Source organism: Carcharodon carcharias, chromosome 22 (genome assembly GCF_017639515.1).
Source record: "Carcharodon carcharias isolate sCarCar2 chromosome 22, sCarCar2.pri, whole genome shotgun sequence".
In the NCBI taxonomy this organism is placed as follows: domain Eukaryota; kingdom Metazoa; phylum Chordata; class Chondrichthyes; order Lamniformes; family Lamnidae; genus Carcharodon; species Carcharodon carcharias.
The window spans coordinates 62,056,019-62,080,910 of NC_054488.1; the positions used below are offsets into that span (position 1 = coordinate 62,056,019).

Below are 24,892 nucleotides of genomic sequence, written 5' to 3' on the forward strand. Positions count from 1 at the left end.
CATAGATGAAATTTCTCATCCCTTGAACCATTCTTATAAACCTCTTCACTCTCTCCAATGTATTCACATCCTTCCTATAATATGGTACTCTAGTGCCAAATGTTAAGATGCGCTCCTGTAAGGGAGCCTTTGTTCACTACAAATTGAAAGGTTACCATATGCACACACTACCTGGTTGAGTTGTCTAGGTGTTGAACAATACCCCCTCCCTATTATCATTTGTTCATTGGTAATGACTCAAGGTTTCTCTTGTTTCCTCACTGTTTGGATAATAAAATAATAATTATTGTGGCATACTATAATTTATATAATATATACATCAAATTTATTAATAAAAATAAGCTGGAACTGCAAATTTCATTAACTTGTAACATAAAACTAACAGTTCCTGATTTCAAACACCAAGGATACAAACTTCTGGTAACTCTTCTAATAACACTCAATCTGGACTTGCACCTGAAACACAGGTATTAAAATAGGCAATGCTACCTTAATTGATCAGGTAACCAGCTGAAATGGTTTGTGGAGTCGTGGAGATATCCCCCCCACCAAGCCCACCCCACCTGAGCTGCATGCTGTCTCAGGCTTCTGGATTAGCAAACAATTTACGTCGGATGCATTGACCCTTGGTCAGCTAAAATGCCTGCTAGTTGCATATATTCTTCTGCTGGCTGGTAAGCAGTTAGCTCTGTCTCTATTTCAGAACTAAGATTAAAATGACAATTTTCTTGCCCAAATAAGCACCCAAGGTTATTGATATTGGCATATTTCAACACTTAACCTTTCAGAGCTGTCTGTTTATTTGGGACTAGCCATGTTTCACAGCAGGCAACTAAGGCAGACAGTGGGAAGTGTTTTTAAACTGCAGCGAAGCATGAATAAGAGCCAAATCTGTAATAACATGATGTGTGTTTTATAATTTAAGAAATTCCTATGACATTAATTGGAGCACATTTTCCATTTGTCATACTCGTCACTGCAGTCCCTCCCCACTAATTTCAGCAATGGTGATGGGGCATTTAGTCTCTCACTCTTCTCTTCCTAAAGCTGTTTCTCCAAGCATTCCTTCGAACTCTTACTGATTGTTTCATTGTTCTGAAGTAACCTGGGCCACTTACTATGTCAATAAGTAAGCCAGCTAGAAAGAATTTGCAGTCACACACCGTCCTTCATAACTTCAGGACAGCTCAGAGCACTTCACAGCCAATTAAGTCACTGGTGTAGATAAGAAATGTGGCAGTGGATTTTGTATATGAGAAGGTCCAACAAAATGTATTGAAATAGATGATCAAGTCATCTATTTTTAGTGTTGGTTGAGAGATAAATATTGGTCAGGAAAGTAGTAGAGCTCTTTCATTCCAAGTATTACTACGGGATTGTTTATATTCAGCTGAGAGAGCAGATAGAGCCTCAGTTTAATGTTTAATTTGTTAGACGGCTGCTCTGACAGTATAGGTGGTGTGCTCAAAGCTTGAACCCGCAACCTTCTGACTCAGTTGAGTGAGCTACCACTGAGCCAAGGCTGACATCATGTCACTACATAAAGGGACTGTATAAACGCAAATCATTATAGTTCACTCTTCGAAAGGTTAAAGGTACCACCACATATGACAACCGTTTGTACTAATGTGATTTAACTGAAATAGGCGGTGCATTCTAGATGGATCACAGTACCTAATAACCCTGTGTCATAAGAGCAAATATCACTGAGCATGTGCTTACCCCAATTTTCTTGCAAAACAATTTATTCCAACAGTGATGAGAGGGCCTTGTACCAACAGACAGTGCATCGATGAATGTGCATCGATGAATCTGTTGCATTTGCTGAAGTTAAAACCATAGAACTGAGCAGTGGGACTGTGACTGGAGTGAATGAAAGGTGAATGTGGAGAAAACTGTAATACAACTTCCCTCATTCCCAATAACCACCTACTTTGTAAGATCCCTTGCATGTTTATAGGGCAGGGAAACTGCTTCTTAATGCTCTTATTAACATCACTTGTTCATCCTCGCATAGGAATTTAGAACCTGATGATAGGTAATTTCACAGCAAACAGCTCCTTGAGTTACCCGAAATATCCGGCATGCTTAATCTGGTTTAAGAGGCACCTTTGTAATTGATGCCCGCGGTAATGACAAATGGTTCGTACTGTTTCCCAGTGTGGTTGGCTGAATGAGAAGGGCGTGCAAGTGGTCAGGTCTGAGAGGAGGGAACATGAAAATTGTACAACATAAAATTAAACCTCAACTTTCAGCACAGCAAATCACTGTTTTTGGATTTATAGGCTGCTTTTGCAACTAATGTTATCAGTTAAGCTGAAACAAAAGCATCTTTGTATTTTGAGCTGCATCTCAAGTTTCAATAATTTAATATCATCTCAGAAAGAAGTTCTTCTGATAGCTGATTGGCAAATGCAATGTTTGATGCCATAATAATCCACTCTGCACTCATTTTGAAGTATGATTGGTGCATAGATGCAAATTAGACTTTTTCAGTACCTCTGAAATCAGAAAAGTCCAGCAGTGGGTACAATATTTTTGGCATTTTCAGATTGACATTGAACTGTTTGACATCCAAACATTTCTGGCCTGCTCTGATTTCCATTGGCTGGTGCATATACACTGTGGATCTGAAAATTCAAAGCAATATCTTTTTGCAAAGTGGTTTATAGCAGATCTATTGTAACATTAAAGAGATATATGTATACATGATTATGCTACTAGTTTGAGATTTAGGAACTGTACTGCAGCTGTCTTCTAAATCTGATTTAATGATTCTGTGAAAAAGCCTTGTTGGTAAACAGCCGTAAATGAGTTAAAAGAATAAAAAAATCTCAACTTCCTTAGCATTTTTAAAATGAGGGGAGAAGATTGTCATTTTAATGGGGAAGAGAGCAGAACAAATGCTTTCCTTTAGGGGAATGTTATGCAGCTCTGCATCCTGCAGAAACATGGTGTGGTTTCCGTGACACGTGTTGAAGTGCTACAATCAGCCTGTGCTGGTGTATAGCTTATGTGCAGCCCACCATCAGGATTTGAATCACTATTTTGGGGGAATAAAAATGCTTATTTTACCCATTGCTCACCAGTTCAGTTTTACATTTGCTTGAAACAAGATGCGATGTCAACATGAAAATTATACAACATAAAATTAAACCTCAACTTTCAGCACAGCAGATCACTGTTTTTGGATTTATAGGCTGCCTTTGCAACAAATGCTGCCAGTTAAGCTGAAACAAAAACAACTTTGTGTTTGAGCTGCATCTCAAGTTCCAATAATTTAAAAACAAAAAAACTGCGGATGCTGGAAATCCAAAACAAAAACAATTACCTGGAAAAACTCAGCAGGTCTGGCAGCATCGGCGGAGAAGAAAAGAGTTGACGTTTCGAGTCCTCATGACCCTTCGACAGAACTTGAGTTTGAGTCCAAGAAAGAGTTGAAATATAAGCTGGTTTAAGGTGTGTGTGTGGGGGGCGGAGAGAGAGAGAGAGAGAGGTGGAGGGGGGGTGGGTGTGGTTGTAGGGACAAACAAGCAGTGATAGAAGCAGATCATCAAAAGATGTCAACGACAATAGTACAATAGAACACATAGGTGTTAAAGTTAAAGTTGGTGATATTATCTAAACGAATGTGCTAATTAAGAATGGATGGTAGGGCACTCAAGGTATAGCTCTAGTGGGGTTTTTTTTTAAAATAATGGAAATAGGTGGGAAAAGGAAAATCTTTATAATTTATTGGAAAAAAAAGGAAGGGGGAAACAGAAAGGGGGTGGGGATGGGGGAGGGAGCTCACGACCTAAAGTTGTTGAATTCAATATTCAGTCTGGAAGGCTGTAAAGTGCCTAGTCGGAAGATGAGGTGTTGTTCCTCCAGTTTGCGTTGGGCTTCACTGGAACAATGCAGCAAGCCAAGGACAGACATGTGGGCAAGAGAGCAGGGTGGAGTGTTAAAATGGCAAGCGACAGGGAGGTTTGGGTCATTCTTGCGGACAGACCGCAGGTGTTCGTTTACGTTTGGTCTCTCCAATGTAGAGGAGACCACATTGGGAGCAACGAATGCAGTAGACTAAGTTGAGGGAAATGCAAGTGAAATGCTGCTTCACTTGAAAGGAGTGTTTGGGTCCTTGGACAGTGAGGAGAGAGGAAGTGAAGGGGCAGGTGTTGCATCTTTTGCATGGGCATGGGGTGGTGCCATAGGAGGGGGTTGAGGAGTAGGGGGTGATGGAGGAGTGGACCAGGGTGTCCCGGAGGGAGTGATCCCTACGGAATGCCGATAAGGGGGGTGAAGGGAAGATGTGTTTGGTGGTGGCATCATGCTGGAGTTGGCGGAACTGGCGGAGGATGAACCTATGAATACGAGGCTGGTGGGGTGATAAGTGAGGACAAGGGGGACCCTATCATGTTTCTGGGAGGGAGGAGAAGGTGTGAGGGCGGATGCGCGGGAGATGGGCCGGACATGGTTGAGGACCCTGTCAACGACTGTGGGTGGAAAACCTCAGTTAAGGAAGAAGGAGGACATGTCAGAGGAACTGTTTTTGAAGGTAGCATCTTCGGAACAGATGCGACGGAAGCGAAGGAACTGAGAGAATGGGATGGAGTCCTTACAGGAAGCGGGGTGTGAGGTGCTGTAGTCGAGGTAGCTGTGGGAGTTGGTAGGTTTGTAATGGATATTGGTGGACAGTCTAACACCAGAGATTGAGACAGAGAGGTCAAGGAAGGGAAGTGTCAGAGATGGACCACGTGAAAATGATGCAAGGGTGGAGATTGGAAGCAAAATTATTAAATTTTTCCAGGTCCCGACGAGAGTACGAAGCAGCACCGAAGTAATCATCGATGTACCGGAGAAAGAGTTGTGGAAGGGGGCCTGAGTAGGACTGGAACAAGGAATGTTCCACATAACCCCATAAAGAGACAGGCATAGTTGGGGCCCATGCGGGTACCCATAGCCACACCTTTTATTTGGAGGAAGTGAGAGGAGTTGAAGGAGAAATTGTTCAGTGTGAGAACAAGTTCAGCCAGACGGAGGAGAGTAATGGTGGTTGGGGATTGTTCGGGCCTCTGTTGGAGGAAGAAGCTAAGGGCCCTCAGACCATCCTGGTGGGGGATGGAGGTGTAGAGGGATTGGACATCCATGGTGAAGAGGAAGCGGTTGGGGCCAGGGAACTGGAAATTGTTGAAGTGACGTAAGGTGTCAGAGGAATCACGGATGTAGGTGGGAAGGGACTGGACAAGGGGAGAGAGAAGGGAGTCAAGATAACGAGAAATGAGCTCTGTGGGGCAGGAGCAAGCTGAGATGATCGGTCTACCAGGACAGTTCTGTTTGTGGATTTTGGGTAGGAGGTAGAAGTGGGCCGTCCGAGGTTGGGTGACTATCAGGTTGGAAGCTGCGGGAGGAAGATCCCCAGAGGAGATGAGGTCAGTGACAGTCCTGGAAGCAATATTGGTCTTGCCAGCAATGCCCAGATCCCACGAAAGAATAAAAAAAACTCAGCTGGGCCAGGAAGAGAGGGTTACAGAGTTGATTTTTGTGTCCTTAAGCCCAGGAGGCAAAAATCAATATGATTCGAGCTACCATTTTTAGCATTTTGGGCAAATGACCTAGGAATTAAAGCATAAACTCAAGGTAGAGATGTTTAAGGATGTACTGGTATATTATTTTGGTTTTTATTTGTGTTGTTAACAAAACAGCATTTTTTTAATAATTAGGGTCATCAATCCAAGAGCAGGGAGGTAAGTTTTATAAGGAAATAGTGAGAAATGGTCTACCCTGCTGTTTTGGGTGTTTCAATAGCAAAGTAATTGAATGTATACAATGTAAATTCACCTGGATGATGCCAAGGCTGAGGGACTTTGGTTACTTGGAGAGATTTGAGATACTGTTACTATTACCACTAGCAGGGGAGAAGGCCAAGAGGTGATTTAATGGTTTTTAAAGAGTTATGAAGGGTTTTGATATTTTGAATGGGGAGAAGAGATCCTCTGTTTGTGGTGAATGATTGAGTTTTTAAACTAAAATTGCTACTGAGGAGAGAAGGTAGGGGAACTTTTTTAAAATATATGTGTAAGATTGTTGGAGCTTGGAATGTTTTGCCATAGAGTGGCTGAGGGCAAGAATGTTGCATCTTTCAAAGGAATCAACCACAGGGACTGCAGCAAATTGGAATAGACAATAAATGCTTTGTCAGTGATGTCCAAGTGAATGAATAAAAAAAGGTAGAGAAATGCTGGAAGCTGAAGATGATATAGGGCTGTGAGGAGGGCCAGTGAACTTAGTTAACATGATGAGCTGAATGGTTTTCTTCATGTTTTTTGCAGTTTGGGGTAACAAGCGTTATTAGGGCAAAGTAGAGGGAGACCTGAGTTCTTAATGTGTTACCTAGAAGTGCTTTGCTTTACCAGATTTTAAAAGGAGTTACATTAGGATGTTCTGAAAGTCAGCAACTTGTGCTTGAGAAGCAAAAAAATGTATTCTTCCCCCATTGAATTTTTGCACCGAAGTGTGGATGCATTTATTTTCAAGACCTGATGTTTGGATGTTCTCTGATAAATACAGAAGTCAGAGTGTGTGTGTGTTTGTCTTTTTGCTTATAGTAGTAAAGATCCCAGTTTTCACTTACTGAAAACTTGAATTTCTGTGTTTCTGCAGAGGTGTTTCCAAAAGCACTACCCTCCATCCCCCAGCACTAGGTGCAGTTCTGAACATGATTTTATGATGAAATGTTCCCATTTGATTGCAGATTGCACTCAGTATGTACACATAAGTTGCATAAACCTGGAGGTGGATAAATTGTTTGCATTTCTTTCCACTTTGAATGTCTTAAGCCCAAGGCAAGGAATGAATAAAACTGTGACATGGGAGCAATTTCTACCCAATTTATTGTCCTTAAGTGGGGAATAATTGAAAGGGTTTGTGTATCATTGACTACAGAGGTATGCAACACATGAGTAAACCATTTAATAATGTTGTGAAGAACTGCGATATGTATGTACTCAAATGGAATACAGCGTTGTTCCTTCAGGAGGGAAATAGAAATGCACGCTGCTACAATGAGAATTACTACCTTCTGCCTTGAGTATCTACTGTGGGTTACTGCACCTAAATGGTGTTTCCCTGGGGGATTTGTCTGATCAAGAGCAATTTCTAAAAGCCAATTAATTGAATTAGTCAACACTGTTTATGTTGGTTGGAAAATATATTTATTTTCCTTGCATGCTCTTTTTCCTATCTTTGGATAACTATTCAACTATGCAGAAGGAGACACATTTTTTGCTGGTGATCTTACGACTTAATTTATTGGCTGTTTTAATTTTTCAATTTATCAAACTGTTCAGTTGGCGATGGATTAACAGCAAGTAATACTTTGTAAGGTTAAAAGCATCCAGACATCACTGTGTGTTTCACAATACATTCCCGGGTCATTGATGTGCCCTGCAGTACATCCAGTTTTATTGGGGAAGTACCTCCCCTTTCCTGATGACTGACCAGCAATACTAACTTGTTTGGCACAGGATCAAATCTACATACTGCTAGGGCACAAAGAAGATTAAACAAGGTACCCACCTGCATAAATTACTGTAAAAATCTGAGATTTATGTAGTTTCACTTCTGTTATAGGACTGATATCCAGAGGCCTGGATGAATGATTTGGAGACACGTGTTCAAATCTCACCATGGCATCTGGGGAATTTAAATTCATAAAGTTAAATAATAGCTTTTTATTCCAGATTTATTAGTAATGGTGACAGTGAAACTACCAGACTATCATTAAAAAAACTCTTGAGATAAAAACAAAAAAACTGCGGATGCTGGAAACCCAAAACAAAAACAAAAACAGAATTACCTGGAAAAACTCAGCAGGTCTGGCGGCATCGGCGGAGAAGAAAAGAGTTGACGTTTCAAGTCCTCATGACCCTTCGACAGAACTTGAGTTCGAGTCCAAGAAAGAGTTGAAATATAAGCTGGTTTAAGGTGTGTGTGTGGGGGGTGGAGAGAGAGAGAGAGACCCCACCCCCTTTCTGTTTCCCCCTTCCTTTTTTTTCCAATAAATTATAAAGATTTTCCTTTTCCCACCTATTTCCATTTTTTAAAAAAAAACACCCCCACTAGAGCTATACCTTGAGTGCCCTACCATCCATTCTTAATTAGCACATTCGTTTAGATAATATCACCAACTTTAACTTTAACACCTATGTGTTCTTTTGTACCATTGTTGTTGACATCTTTTGATGATCTGCTTCTATCACTGCTTGTTTGTCCCTACAACCACACCCACCCCCCCTCCACCTCTCTCTCTCTCTCTCTCTCTCTCTCTCTGCCCCCTACACACACACCTTAAACCAGCTTATATTTCAACTCTTTCTTGGACTCGAACTCAAGTTCTGTCGAAGGGTCATGAGGACTCGAAACGTCAACTCTTTTCTTCTCCGCCGATGCTGCCAGACCTGCTGAGTTTTTCCAGGTAATTCTGTTTTTGTTTTTGATTAAAAAAACTCTGTTTCACTAATGTCCTTTAGGGAAGGAAATCTGCTGTCTTTACTCAGTCTGGCCTACATGTGACTCCAAGCCCAAAGCAGTATGGTTGACTCTTAACTGTCCTCGGAAGTAGTTTAGAAAGCCACTATGTTATGTAAAGCTGGGCAATAAGTGCTGGTCTTGCCAGTGACGTTCACATCTTGGGTATGAAGAATTTTTATAAAAAAATGTTTGGCACCCCAAATTTGTCTTGCATTATCTAATTTATTGGAAATATAATATCTACTTAGAATTTAAAAATATAAACCGTGCATTTCCTTTGTTATCCTAGAAATTCATCGAGTTTGAGGATTCACAAGAGCAGGAGAAGAAGGACTTACAGATTCGTGTGGAGGTGTTGGAATCACAGACACGGCAGCTTGAACTCAAAGCAAAAAATTATGCAGATCAGAGTAAGTACACTGGAGGGTATTGTACAATAAAGATTATCTCAGTAGGCTAATAATCCAGACACCTGGGCCAATAGTTCAGCATAGAAACTTACAGGCATTTTTTTTTTTGGATTTTCAAGTTGGGGTGGGTTCAAAACAAGGACAGAATTTGTGGGAAGTAAAAATTCCCAACATTACCATTTGTTGTGTAGAAAAGATTATGCTGAAATAAAAACATAAAATGCTGGAAATACTCAGCAGGTCAGGCAGCAACTGTGGGGAGAGAAACAAAGTTAATGTTTCAGTTCTGTGACCATTCAGTCTGATTCTGGTGAAAGGTCACAGACCTGACACATTAACCCTGTTTCTATCTTCACAGATGCCTCCTGAATGTTCCTAGTGTTTTCTATCTTTATTTCAGATATCACACTTATTTCAGCATTCACACTATTTTACTTCTGAAATGATAATGCTGCACTTTCTGTGAAAGCTTCCTACAAAGATAAAATCAGTCAGAGGTCTGAGGGCTTATTAAAAATTGTGCCCCTTTTAATGGGGTCAATTAAATTGTTCTTGAAGTAAACATTACAGGTGAGCTTTGTGCTCTGCCATTCTCCTCCCACTGGTATAGTTAAACAAATCTTTGTTCCTCATTAATTTCTTCAGTAGTCTTTCTCTTCTGTTTGTACCTTGTCCTATTCTGTCCTGTTCCCCGTGTGCAGTGTGAGGAGAGTTGATTCCTTAGTATGGTATGTTTTCAAGTATCCTGCAGTATCTAGCTCAAGTGGACATTGCATTGGCATTGACAGTGAATGTTGGCTGTGGGAGGTGTGATAATGGAATTTAATCTTGGTCTTGTCGATGCCCACACTGTATTTCCAGTAGTAGTCATTGAATAGTGATGAGGAAGAAGAAACTTTTGTTGACTTCTTCTCCATCTTCCTCTAACCCACTACCATTTGCTTGCCTCTGTTTAAGGTGGTGGATTGTTGGAATTTCCCCTCTGTTAGTGAAATTGACAGTGTAGGAAGAGGTAAAGAAATCAGTTAGTTGCGATGGGTGCTTACATGTTGAAGGAAATGTGGATATTTTGGTGATCTTTTAAGTGCTGCATTCCCAAATAATTTAGTGACATTGTTACCGTTTCTCTCCCTTTTCTGCCTTCCCCCCTGCACCCCCCCCCCAACAAAATAAATTCTAATTTATGGCTAAAAAAAATGTTGAAGCTTTTCATCTTGTACTCATCAGGACACTTTGCAAGAATACCAACGTCAGGGGAAATCAACAATTTATACTGTATGAGAAGAAAGCGCTGATTGGTTGGCAAGTGGACTCCGGTGGAGGCATTGCCATGGATAGTGCACTAATTGGTGGTGACTGACAATTAACTGCCAAGCATTCTTTGAAATTTAAACCAGGCAGCTTGACCCTGATTGGTCAAGGCAATGCCCCGAGGAATGAATCAGCTAATAGCTGTCACATATTTTGTTTCGATGAAACAGGCGCAATGTGTGTACATGTTCTTTCTGTCTGGCCCTGTGTATTCATATGTGTAGCTCCCAACACACACACATGCCACACTTCGAGCCCGATTGGTGACCTTAAATTGGCACATAGGATTATTTAGCATATGTTCTATAATCGCAGAATCACATCTAATGTTAGACACTTTATAGAGTTTTGCAAGCATGGGCTGGTTGGGTATGGTCCATACCTTGCCTGTTGCGAACAGTGGAAGGGACATGCTGTTTGATATGATCCGCCAGTCTTTGGGTCATACAGCCTACGTACCTAGCATAACACTGGCACTGAAATTCATATACCACATTACTCATTTGTGATAGGCAGAACATCTTTTTGGCTTGTTATGGCAGGTGGATGGTAAATGTCAAATTTCTCAAATCCCAGAGGGAAACTTGAAGCAGCTGTCATAACTATTTGCAATTTGTACTTATTTTGAGATGCGGGCTTTGAATTCAGTAAAAGGAAGGCTACCAAGTCTTATAGGTTTCTTACAAAACTAAATTAAACATTTATTAATAGAAGAAATGACTAAGCACATACATGGATGTACAAATTACTACTATGATAACTTAATCTAACCCCCAGTTACACTTCCATTAAGGCAACAGTAAGATGCACAGATTTTAGGAGACCCAGGCAAAGTAACACATGATATCCTGAACAGTCGAATTCAAAGTGAGTTTTTCTCAGCTTCAGTTCCTTGTAGACAGCAGCTTGAGGCTTAGATGCTGGAGGCTTTCCACATTTGTGTTAGATCTTAGGATTCCTGCCCTTAAACACAGCCTTCTCTCCTTTATACATATTTTCCCCTTTGAATGCAAATATGCCATTGTTTCATTATATCTTTGGACTTTACCTCTCTAGTAATAAAAATCTATCATAGTACCAATTTTACCAGTAATCTTTGGGAAAAATAAATTACACTGTTTCTTAACTTCTCCTGGCTAGGTGAAACATTTCATCCCCTCTCTTGAATTCAGGCTAATCTGATTTATATAAAAATGTAAATGTTCCCTTGACACCTCACATTCTGAAACTTTCCCCATGTTTACCTACTTAACATTTCAAACCTAGCTTATCTTCTGATACATCAAAGCCTTTAGGTCATTTGCCTTTAATTCATAAGTCAGTCTCTCTCTCTCTCTCTCTCTCTCTCTCTCTCTCTCACACACACACCCCACTATTACTCTACTTTACAACAAATTTCAATAACATTATGAAAATTATATCTTCCTGACAGGCTTGACGGCAGCATCTTGGTAGTGTTGCTACTGCATAGTAGCAGTATAAAACAGCTAGCTCCACCTGTTGCTCAAATTTTTGGTTACCTTGTCTTTCCATAGCAATCTGAGGAAGACTGGGCACTTTTCCAGGGCTGAAAGTGATGGCCTTAGACCAGTCCATGAGTTTGCGTGATGTACAGCGCAAAATGATCTGATCAGGGTAGCCATTATCCTGCAGGATGCCTTTGATTTACCCTGTTTCAGCATCAAGCTTGTATGGTGAGCAAATGGCTCGAGCCCTATTTATGAGGTTGCCAATAAGGCCAATCTTGTAGCATGTGGAACTGTAAGAATCCCACCTCGTGTATTGATCAATGAAGGTTGGCTTGTGGTAGCCAGTGGTAGAGAACCCCCTGACAGATTTCCCAACCAGTACACCAGACAAAGGGAGTTCATTTGACTGCTCCATTTCAAAGGTAAATTTGAGCGCCGCATGGAGCCCATTAAGACGTGTAAGGAAATTATTACATGCAATTGCAGATTTAAATATAATGAACGTCTCATCCACATATCGGAAATATGCGAGGGGCAGGAGGTTATGTGTCACTCCATCAAAGGTACATTTCCAATGGTACTCAACAAAGATGTTTGCAAGAGCTGGGAGAGAGGGGATCCCATGGCAACACCATCTATTTTGGCATACGATGGTGCCATTAAACCGAAGTCAACTGCGTGAGTTGCCAAGTTCATAAGTTCAACGGATATTGATTTACGCAATGGTGCTGGGCCTAGATCATCATGATACAGTGCTGCAGCGCAAAAATCTATGGCTTCTTTAAGTGGAATATTGGCGAATAGGCTAGCAATGTCAAATGAGCACATGGACACAGCATTGCTGTCGATATTTAAGTCCTGTATGGCCTTCCAAATCCTTCACTGTGTATATGGAAAACTTGTTCAAAAGTGGTTGTAACAATTCGCTCAACTGTTTGGCCACTTCATGTTGTGCAGAAGCGGTCATAGATAAATCTGTTCAAACTGATTGACTTTATAAAAGAAAGGCCACCCAGTAGCAATAACCCGTTGTGGGTGGCCAAAACAATCAGATCTTCGGCCCCTCAGATAGAGGAAGTACTGCCCGTGAGAGCTGCCAGCTAACCAGATTGGTCAGCAGCTCCGGCAGCCCCAACAGTGCCAGAACTCAGCAGTGGTTGGTGCAAACAGACCCTAGGAAGAAGAGCAATGGATTCCAGACTAAGGCAAATCTTTGCTTTTAAGGCGGGAAAGGATCAGGATCAGGCACCTAGGTAAGGGGAAAGGGGGATGTGTTTTGGAGCCCAGGCGGGGTGGCACAAAGGGAGGATATAATCTTTTGCAGGGTATTGTCCCCTATGTATGCAGGAACCCACCCCCCCACCCTCTGAACTTCATACTCCCTCTTCCTTCTTGCCTTTTAACCAGCAGTTGTGTTCAAAAAGTGGAGTTCTAACACTCAACGGTGTGTGAACACCAAATGTATTATGGCATGGGCAGCATGATATTCAGGTCAATTAGCTTGTTAACAAGCTCAATGGCCCATTAATTATTTTTCCAAAATGGCGGACAGGCTGCTGATTTCAGTGCTCACCTGCCTACTGTATTATGGGGACTGGGTAGGGGTGGGTGGGTGGGAAGACGGTGGGCTAGCTGCCCATCATGCTTTATGTCTCCCTCCCCCTCACTGAAAATATGTCCGGTGGGGGGACCATATAATTGAGCCTATGAGCCAAATATTATGAGTTCTGTACCAGGGGACCTTGTCTTTATTCTCTATCCTTGATATTCAATTTTAGCTGATTAAACTGTAGCAGTACATGCACGTTTCAGGGTCCCTAAGCCTTAGCTCTTTCATCTTGTTCTTAAGATACCTGGGTGCAATAATCAGGATAGTATATCGGACAAACAGGAGCTCTATAGGTGAATATAGATTTCTTATCATAATTTTGGAGACTTTAGGTATGATGATGGTCTTGGATGTGTGACAAGCCAGTCAGCTGTTCAAAAGAAATCATTGGAATTTTACAGAATTAATTTTTGATCATAGCAGTGCGTTTATTCCTGACTTTTAAAACACTAACATCCTGTTTGACGTTGAACTGCATTTTTAGTTTAATAAGTTGTGGTTTAATGAGGAAAGATAGATGTTATATGTATGATTCATTTGTTAATCAGATATTTTATGGTTTTTTATTATGGATTTTTATTATGCATGTATAAATCAATTAATATTTATACTTACATCTATACAGCACCTTTCACAACCTCAGGATGTCCCAAAGTGCTTCATATCCATTGAAGTACTTTCAAAGAGCAGTCGCTGTTGTGAGGAATTTAGGGGGTTGGATGGCGCTAAGCAGTGGTATGCTACTAATACCTAACTTCTCCATCACCATCCTTAATTCCACAAGCATCTGATCTAAACAACAACCACTTGTGTAGTGCCTTTTTATTATAATAAAACACCTCAAAGTACTTCAGAGGTGAAAATGATCAGACACAGCCAGGGTAGGATTGGGAGTAGAGGTTGAAGGTAGGGTTGATGAGGCAGGTTTTGAGGAGAGAGAGTTAGCAAGGTCATGGGGTTTAGTGTGTTTAGAGTGTGACACAAAATAGAATTAAGACCTGTTTGAAATGTGGAAAAAAATAGAAATCTGGCCTGGATTATCACAAAACCAGAGCAAACAAGAATACTACATGGCCATGAACTACATATGTTTATACATATACACATTTTCTGACTCTAGTGTCGGGGATGGAATATCAAATTCTGCAGACAATACAAAAATAGGGAGAGTGATTAATTGTAAAGTAGGCTATCACGTTATTTTAGGAAGGCATAGGCAAGCTCAGATTGGAGAGATGGATGTTGAAAGAAATGTAATGCAGGGAAATGTGAGGTTGTGTATTATAGGAAGAATAGGAAAGGAAATATGCACTAAATGGTCAAACCTTAGAAGAACAAGACTTCTCCACAGCGTTAGCTTTGCCTTAAGTGATAGCATTCTTGCTTCTGAGGCAGAGACTTTCAGCACATGATCTAGGTTGTGGAGCACTGAGTGAAGTGCGGTGCTTCAGATGAGATGTTGAACCGAGGCTATGAACTGGCTGTAATAAACATCACATTATCTGGTTATTTATTGCTGTTTGTAGGAGCTTGCTATGCTCATATTGGCTGTTGCATTTCCTACATTACAACAGTGACAACACTTCAAAACAACAGATAAATAGGGAAAACCAATAGATAAATATGGGAAATCCCATTTTCTCTCAATGGCTTGTTGGCGACTTGAGGTGCAAATTTCAAGTCACCAAGAGGAGGATCCAGAGATTAGATGGTGGAATGCCGTTTCAGAAACCATGTGGAAGCTTAATTCATCACAATTTTTGAAAGGAAATTGAAAAATATTTGGTAAAAAGAAGAAATGGGATTAAATGGAAAGCTCTTTCAGAGAACAGGTGCAATGGGCTGATTGCTTCCTGTGCTGTAACACTCAGTGATTCTACATTTCTGTATTACATGCGCATGAGATTTTTACCATCTGAAGCTATTTTCTTCAAGCCGGTAACAGTGGATAATTTAAGCAGCTGTATTCTGACACTCCAACTGTAAGTGTGAACTGTAACCATAACAACTCATTAAATAGATGCAGAAAAGCTTCTGATTTTGCTTTGGCAGAAGAATCACAAACAAAGCTGAATCATAGACTCACTGTTAGCCATGGTTCAGTTGGTAGCACTCTTGCCCCTGAGTCACAAGGTTCCAGGTTCAAGTCCCAATCTAGGGCTTGAGCACAAAAGTCAAGGCTGATGTTCCAGTGCAGTCATAAGGGAGTGCTGCACTGTCAGAGGTGCTGGCTTTTGGATGAGATGTTAAACCAAGGTAGCATCTGACTCCCTGGGTGGCTGTTCAGAGATCCGCTGGCACTATTTTGAAGAAGAGCAGGGGGTTTTTCCCTGGCATCCTGGCCAAAATTTATCCCTCAATCAGCGTCACAATGGAACAGATTTTTGGTCATTATCCCATTCCCGTGTGTGGGAGCTTGCAGTGTGCAAATTGGCTGCTGTGTTTTCCTATATTGTAAAAGAAACTACACTTCAATGGCTGTAAACCACTTGGAGGCATTAGGTAGTCATGACAAGTGTTATATAAATGCAAGGCTGTGTTTCTTCATACAGCACATAAGGAGTCAATTTGGCTCAAGCGCCTGTGCTGGCATAGTCCCACTCCTCTTTTTCTTTCTAGATATATATTAATTCCTTTCTGAAAATTACTATTGAATGTGCTTCCAGCACTTTTCAGGAAGAAGCTCGTTGGGCTGCACTGAAATTTCTCCCCTCTGGTTTCTTTACCAATTACCTTAAATCTGTGTCCCCCTGGTTACCAAGTCTCCTGTTAGTGGAAAGAGTTTCTTTTATTTACTCTTGTCAAAACTCTCCATAATTTTCAACCCCTCTATTAAATCTCCACTAACCATCTCTGCTAAAGATGTTAAGAGATTGGGGCAAAGGCAGATATATGGAGTTAGGTCGAGAACAACAACAATCTCATTGAATGGCAGAACAGGCTCAAGGGGCTAAATGGCTGACTTCTGTTTCTATGTCCCTGCTGTAGGGAGAACAACCTTGACTTCTTCAGTCTCTTCACATAACTAAAGGCCCTCATCCTTGGTATCAGTCCAGTCAATCTCTGCACCCTCTCCAAGGGCTTGACATCCTTCCTAAAGTACAACACCCATAATTGGACACATGCCAACTGATGCCTCACTAATAATTCATAGGAGTTTAGCGCAACTTTCCATGTTTTTGTATTCTATGCCTCTATTTATAAAAGCAAGAATCCCGAAAGCTTTTTAAACAATTGGCACAATATAACAATTTTCCTCAGGTTTATACTTAATATTTGTAAGCATCCTACCTAATGCCCTGGAAAGCATGTTGCCACTTTTTTAGCCTTCTGCTACTTTTATACTACTCTGCCATATTTGTTAAAACTATCGCTTTGGAAGTCAGGTTCATTTTAAATTGAACAAATGTGAGAAGTACTCCTGGGTTTTTAGTTTCCCCTCTGGTACTTTACTACTCAGCTATGCTTTGAGCATTTTCTCCCTCTTCTTCCCATAACCAGCCTTCAGTCACCAAGCCCCAATATCCTGGAACTCTTCCACACATCTAAGCTTTCCAGCAGGGATCACTGTACACTAGTCCGCTGCTGAGCCCAGCCCAACTTTTCTAATCTCAGCACACAGAAGTCAGTTGTAGTATCCCAAAAAATTTGCCAGCTGAGATAAGAATATTTGGCACAACCAGGGAATGAACCTGGGATCTTCCTGATCTGTATACAATTCAGGATGCCGCCATGTAGTGGATTTACTGGCTGACCTGTTAGACAGTCTTTGTGTATAAAATGTGAATTATTCCCAGCTGTATTACCCCCTTTTCAGTAAAATTACTACATAAAAGATCAAGTTTTCAAATGTAACAATTAGTTTCTGTACTAGCCTATGTTTTGCATGGTAGTATAATCTTGCCATTTCCTCGGGAAAACTTGGTAAAATTTGAGCAAAATCTGTTTTGCAAGGTTTATCATGAGAGAAAATGGAGAATATATTTTGACATCTTTCTGTATGCAAAGGATTAAACTATTTCCTCTCTTGTGTGTTGAGCTGTCATGTGTTTCTTCCTGGAGACAAGATATTGTGTTGCTCTTGTGTCTTGGAGACATCTAATAGTGAACTGTGACTACACTTTCTCAAGAATTAAAAATAAAGACAGAAAATGCTGGAAATATTTAACAAGTCTGGCAGCATCTGTTGAGAGAGGAACAGGCCATCGACCTGAAATGTTAACTCTGTTTCACCCTCCACGGATGCTATCAGACCTGCTCAGTATTTCCAGCATTTTCCATCTCTATTTCAGATTTGTAGCATTTGCAGTATTTTTCTCTCAAGAATTAGGTTGTGCTGTTACTGTCCCTAATAGTTTTGTTACAATGCTTCTCAGGAATTACTTTGCTCAAGACTCAAGCTTGTGCCAGCTGGTCGCAGTAATCAACAACCCCAAAGGAAACTTGCAGCATTTGTTTTGGTTGGGGTTAGGAAGGTCCAATTTTTAAATAAGTTTCTCTTTGTTAGCAGATCCAGTGATTCTGGATTGGGGTTACTTTTTTTTCACGTAATGATTGCAATATTCTACCCTTCTTTCCCTCAACCCAACTTTAATTCATTTTTTAGTTAAGCTCCGGAAGACAAAATTAAGTTTTTTTTCCTAACAGCTGTTTAAGTGAAATGATTCCAAGGCTATATAAAAAGAAATAATTCAGTGATTGATACAAAAACTGATCGTTATTTACATGCTAACAAATGTGATCATACCAATGGTGTATGCATGTCAGCTCCAGTTTAGGTAGGCATAAGTTGTTGAGGAACTTTGGGCTCACTTAAAAAGCAGAATTTTAACCCCAAATTGTTTAGCATAAAGGAACCATGAATGAATGAATGTAATGTGATGCTGTGCTGAACTAATACAAAATGTTGACTTAGTGGAGGATATCTAGTAGCACAGACAGTCCACCCAAACTGGCTTCCCTATTACTAACTGGACAAGACAAATTTTCTCTGATCAGCTGCATATTGGGAGCCCACTGGTACACGTTTGGCTCTTTAACAATGTAAAAGCATGTTGGGGACACCTAATCGAAGTCACTTCAAATATTGCTGAACCTAAACTAAGCTGATTTATACTTAAAAACTATAAAGTTTGCACCCTGATCTGTCTGGTTTAACTACTTTTGATTTTTTGTAATCATAGGTAACCATTGTGATCATAGGTTAAAAAAAAAGTTTGTCAAATTCAATAATAATGATCAAATGAATTGGAAAGGTTTTAATTAAATGCAAATTAAATATTAGTGTTAAAATAGTAAAAAAACAGCCTGGAAATATCAAGTTGTTATAGTTTAGCATGCTGGTTTCTAAATATCTCAACATGTGATTTACATTTGTAATTGGAAGTAGAAATTCACTTCTGCATTCTTATATAAGCAGCTGAGAATGGAACTTCTTGTTCCTGTTCATTTACAACTTGGAAAAATGGGGTTAGGCGTCACATAATGTAATACTGCAATGGTGAGCCTATTGCTTTTTTCAAAGAATGTTTTGGCACAGCTCCACCACGCTATGTGGAATAGCAAGCCCTGTTGATGCCTGTTATCATCCACGTGTTACTGCATAGTCGAGGGTAAACACTTCTTTATAGGGCGGAAATGTTGCTGGACTGGTTTTGTGCACTTCGGTTTGATCTTGAAAGATCTTTGATATTAAAATTTGCCTGGAATTAAGCTGCCATCTGTTCCCTAGCTGTGCGGTGAGACTACGCAAAGTAGAATCATAAAATAGTTACAGCACAGAAGGAGTTCATTCGGGCTGTTTTTGTGACAGCTTTCTGCGAGATCAATTCAGCTATCCTCACTCCCCCATTCTTTACCCATAGCCCTGCAATTTTTTTTCTTGTTTTTTTTTGAAAAATATAACTTATTCATAAAATATCTGGAAGAATATTCCAAACCATTTCAAAATCACCATCACAAAAGTACAATCAGGTTCAACTTTCACAACATGTATCATGAGGTGCATCAATACAATCAATGAATATTACAATCATTTGCAGACATTCATTTTGAGCTGTACAGCCCGAGGGGCTCTCAACAGTTCCCAGCCCCTCGGTGCCCTATGGCAGAAAGGTCTTAGACAGTGACCCTTCCCCATAGCGCCTATGCGGCGGCTGCCCCAAGCTTTAGTGCGTTGCTCAGCGTAGTCCTGGACTTTGGAAAGTGCCAGTCTGCAACACTCGGTCGGGGACAACTCTTTGCGCTGGAAGACCAACAAGTTTCAGGTAGACCAAAGAGCGTCTTTCACCGAGTTGATGATCCTCCAGCTGTAGTTTTACGTGCCAACCACGTACAGCATCAGCGAGAGTGCCTCACACCTGATGACCAGGTTCTTACCCTCAATGGAGAGGGAGCGTCGCTCCCACATGCCCAATTTTCTTTTCACCTTGTACGTGGCGCAGGTCTGGCCCATTCCAGACTCCTGCGCGATGGCGATCACCTGAGCCATCTTTTACTTTATCTGGGGGTCGAAAATGGATCGTGTCCGCAGGGACGCGATGTACAAGCCTCTAGATAAAGGGGGAAAAAACGTGCCCAACATCGCCCTCGTACTGATGGCCACCTTTGTGTGCGGCTGCATCAAGCTGTCCGTAGACCCTCGATACACAAGCACCAAGTATCACTACGTGCTGAGGTTCAACCTGTCCCCGGTGTTGCGAAGGATGGGTCTGGCCACACTGCCGCAGAATGCTCCAAGTAGTTGGACCGTGCTGAACCACCTGTCCCTTGTGGAAAAATTTACGCAGAGAAACATCTTTGGCCACAAGTCCATCAGGCAGTGGTCGGCACATAATATCTTAGCGACCCTGCGGGGAAAGGAGAGGGTGGATCCTGTGGGATGGTTCCCCGAGCAGACTCTCAAAGTCATTTGGCAGAATGCCTCATCATCAGAACTTTCCAACAAACACCAAGACTTAGCTTAGCTGGTGGTGAGAAAGGCCCTCCCTGTCTCGCTCCTTCCAGTTTCTAATGCATGCCCCGGTCCCTCCGAACCACATCCCCAGCACCTTCAGGCCGTCAGCCCTGACGGTGAAGGGGACAAAGGATCAGTCAATCCAGTTCCCGAAGAACATGGCCTCGCTCTTCCCACAATTTACCTTGGTTCCCGAGGCCAGTTCGAACTCGTCACAAAGGTGTATCAGTCTGCGCACCGACAGTGGATCCAAGCAGAAGACGGTGACATTGTCCATGTACAGGGAGGCTTTGACCTGAGTGTCTCCACTGCCTGGGATCGTTATTCCTCTTGTGCCAGGATCCTTCCTGATGGACTCAGCAAAGGATTCTATGCAACACACAAACAGGACAGGGGAGAGAGGGCAGCCCTCCCTGACTCCAGATTTAATCGGAAAGCTATCTGATTCCCACCCTTTGATTGAGACTGTGCTACTGATGTTAGTGTAGAGCAGTTGGATCCAATTGCGAATTCCCTCCCCAAACCCCTTTTTGGAGAGCACATCCACCATGTAGGTGTGCGATATTCTGTCAAAGGCCTTCTCCTGATCCAGGCTGATGAGGCAGGTGTTCACACCCCTGTCCTGCACATACGCAATCTTATCCCTGAGCAGCACGAGGCTGTCAGAGATCTTCCTGCCCGGCACAGTGCAGGTCTGGTCAGGGTGGATCACCAATTCCATAGTGGACTTGACCTGATTAGCGATAACCTTGGACAGAATCTTTATAGTCCACGTTCAACAGTGAAATGGGTCGCCAATTTCTAATTTCCTCCCTTTCCCTCTTGTGCTTGTAGATGAGGGTGACGATGCCTTTCCTCATGGATTCTGACATGCTGCCGGCCAGAAGCATGCTCTCGTACACTTCTAGCAGGTCTAGGCCAATCCAGTCCCACAGAGCTGAATAGAACTCTGCTGGCAAGCTGTCGCTTCCGGGAGTTTTACTCTTCTCGAAGGACTCAGGGCCTTAGTCAGTTCGTCAGGAGTTAATGGTTTGTCCAGGCTCTCCCATGTACTGTTGTTTAAGACCTCTGTGATATCCAGTTCCCTTTTGAAAGCCATGATGGAATCTGCCTCCTCTGCACTGTCAGGCAGTGCATTCCAGACCCTAAACAACACATTGTGTAAAAAAAGTTTTTCCATATGTCGCCATTGGTTCTTTAGCCAATCACCTGAAATCAGTATACACTCATTCTTGACTCTTCCACCAATGGGAGCAGCTTCTCTACCTACTATGTTTGGACCCATCATGATTTTGAAAACTTCTATATAAAATAGCCTTCAGCAATCTCTTCTCTAAGGAGAACAATCCCTGCTTCTCCAATCTATCCATGTAATTGAAGGCTGTCATTCATGGAACCATTCTCATAACTTTAACAAAAGCAAAACACTGTAGATGCTGAAAATCTGAAATAAAAACAGAAAATGTTTGAAATACTCAGCAATCTGGCAACATCTGTGGAGGGAGAAACAGAGTTGATGTTTCAGGTCGAGGACCTTTCTTCAGAACACCATAATTTCCTTGTTTTGTATTCTATGTCTCGATTTATAAAGCTCTGGATCTCATATGCCTTTTGAACCACTTTGTCAACCTGCTCTGCCATCTTCATGATTTGTGCATGTTTACCCCCAGGTCCCCCTGTTCTTGCACCCCATTTAGAACTGTATCCTTTATATTTTCTCTCCTTGTTCTTCCTATCCTAATGTATTACTTCACTCTTTGCTGCATGAAATTTCATTTGCCACTCCAGTCTATGTTGTCCTTTTGAAGTCAAATCACATAGTTCATAACACTTCCAAGTTTTATGGTCATCAGCAAATTTTAAAATTGTGCCCTGTGCATCCTAGTCTAAGTCATAAATATACATATCAAGAAAAGTTGTGGTCCTAGTACTCACTTCTGGGGAATCTTGCTGTATACCTTCCTCCAGTCCAAAAAAACAGCTGTTCACCACTACTTTCTGTTTCCTGTCACTGAGCCAATTTCACACCCAGGCTCCCACTTTCCCTTTGATTCCATGGAGTTCAACTTTGACAAGTCAGTTGTGGCACTTGTGGCACTTTAGTCGGAAGCCCATATGCACCACATCAACTACATTACCCTCATCAACTCTCTCTCTTACCTAAGTAAAAACATTTTGTTCAGGTTAGCGAAACATGATTTGTCTTCAGCAAATCAGTGCTGGATTTCCTTTATTAACACACATTTGTTCAAGTGACTGCTAATTTTATTCCAGATTATTATTTCAAAACACTTTCCCACCACCGAGGTTAAACTGACTTCCTATATTCTTGCATCCCTTTCTGGCACTACCTCTGTAACTAACGAGGGTTTAAGGATAATGGCCATTTCCTTTGCAATTTTCCCCTCCATAACTTGCCTTTGCATCTTCTGATGAATCTGACTCTAGTGACATCATTTTTCATTTACAATCAACCTTTCTCATACCTCCCCTTTATCAATGTTTAGACCACCCGGTATCTCAAAAGGAGAAAATTATTTCAAAGAGAGCTTATGCCTCCAAAAGAAAAGTGATGTCACAGAGGAATGGGAATAGAACTGTTCAACTATTGCTCTGCTCCCTCGCCCAGATAGCTGAATAAGTAGCTAAACCATACATACTAGATAGGAACAAAGTTTGATATTGCTAGGTTTACTGCTTTCAACTAAGTCCATGCTAGACATGATACAATTCACTTTCCCTTTGGTTACGAAGGAATTAGTAGCCCACATTCCTGCTTGTTGCTAACCAGTGGCCCATTCTATAAGTGCAACTATGTGGACAACAGGCAAGGAAACGATTGCATTTGACAGTAAATACTGTCCATCCCACCACCCTACCCTGAGTCAAATACGAATGCAAACAGGATAGGATCTCAGCCCCTTAAGGCTGCTCTGCCTTTTAATTGGATCCTGATTGATTTCCATCTCAACAACATTTACCCATCGTTGCTCCACATCTCCTAACACCCAAGCCTAGGAAGAATGCAAGCTCAACTTTCAGAAATTACAGTTAGCCCAGTATCCATGACCTTTTGAGGGAGAATTCCAGATTTCCACTACCTTTGATGTTTTAAGAGTCTGAGATTGAAAACAGCAGAAAAGTAGAGACAGTCAGGAATTTGAAAACAACGCAAGAGAAGCGGCAGTTGGGAGATTGAAAACAGCGCGAGTGGAGAGGCAGTCGAGAGATTGAAAAAACACGAGAGAAGGGGCAGTCGGGAGATTGAAAACAGCGCGAGTGGAGAGGCAGTCGGGAGATTGAAAACAGCGTGGGTGAAGAAGCATTCGGGGAGTCTGAAAGCAGCGCAAGTGGAGATTGAAAGCAGCATGAGAAAACAAATAATAACACCACAGTAAAGAAGCAATTTGGTTGGAGAATAAGCTGGCTGTTTGCTGAGTATCTAATAAGTGGTTAATGTTGATTCTGTTCCTAGGATTTAAAATATTATCGGCACTCTACTTTTGTAAGTTGATAATTTGATTGGCTGGTAGGTGCTCAGTGTTAGGGACAGCGTGTTAATAACCAGCTTTAGGGTACAAGAGTTAAGGTAGATCTATAAACAAAATAGAACTAAAACTTTATTTTATTTCAATTTTACACATCCAAAACGCATGTCTGTGTAGTTAAGAAACGTGTAACTTTCAGTTGTCAGTGGTTCTAGCATTTAATAAGTGCAATTAATTGTAGCATATGTAGGAATTACTTTAAGTTAATTAAGAAAGTAATTAAATTAACTAAATTACATGAGTAACAATGGCAGGACAGGTCTTTTGTTGCAGCTGTGGAATGTGGGAGCTTTTGGACATCATGGCTATCCAGGACAACCACGTCTGCAGAAAGTGTAAGCAGCTAGAGGAATTCAGGATCAGGATTTTTGATATGGAAGCCAAACTGCAGACACTGCGCAACATAAGGCATGGTGAGAAATATTTGGACGCTTTGTCCTAAAGATGGTCACATGTCTTCGAATAGGGTTGTCTGTTTTGGTCAGCAGTGAGGGTCAAGAGGCTGTGACAGTGAGTGAGGCAGGTAGAGGGATGAGCAGACAGTAGTGGAGGAGACTCAGACTTTGCAATTGTCAAACAGGTTTGAAGTGCTCACAACCTGTGTGGATGAAAGAAAGGTCTGCAAGGTGGATGAGCAGGCTAGCCATGACACCATGGTTCAGGAAGCTGTTCAAGTTGGGGGAGCAAACAGGAATGTAGTGGTAGTAGGGGACAGTATAGCGAGGGGGATTGACACTGTTCTCTGCAGAGCGAGAGTCCAGAAGGCTGTGTTGCCTACCTGGTGCCTGGGTTCGGGACATCAGCTCAGGGCTGGAAAGAACTTGCAGTGAGAAGGGGCGGACCTAGTTGTCATGGTCCTTGTAGGTACTAATGCCATAGGACAAAGAAAGAGGTCCTGCAGAGTCAGTGAGAGGAGCTAGGTACCAAATTAAGATGCAGAACCTCAAAGGTAATAATCCCTGGATTATTACCTGAGCCACATGCAAATTGGCATAAGGCGAATAAGATCAGCGAGATGAATGTGTGGCTGAAAGACAGGTGTGGGAGAAGTGGGTTCCAGTTGATTGGGCACTGAC

At 41.6% G+C, this 24,892-nt stretch overlaps 1 protein-coding gene across 2 annotated transcripts in view; it reads left to right on the forward strand.

The window, feature by feature from the left end:
• The window catches only part of LOC121293722 (C-Jun-amino-terminal kinase-interacting protein 4-like), a 240,007-nt gene that overhangs the window by 37,872 nt on the left and 177,243 nt on the right, over positions 1 to 24,892 (forward strand). For both annotated transcript variants that reach the window (XM_041216938.1, XM_041216939.1), the window contains exon 2: positions 8,804 to 8,924. In XM_041216938.1, the coding sequence (XP_041072872.1) occupies positions 8,804 to 8,924 (121 nt within the window). The remainder of the gene's footprint in view (positions 1 to 8,803; positions 8,925 to 24,892) is intronic.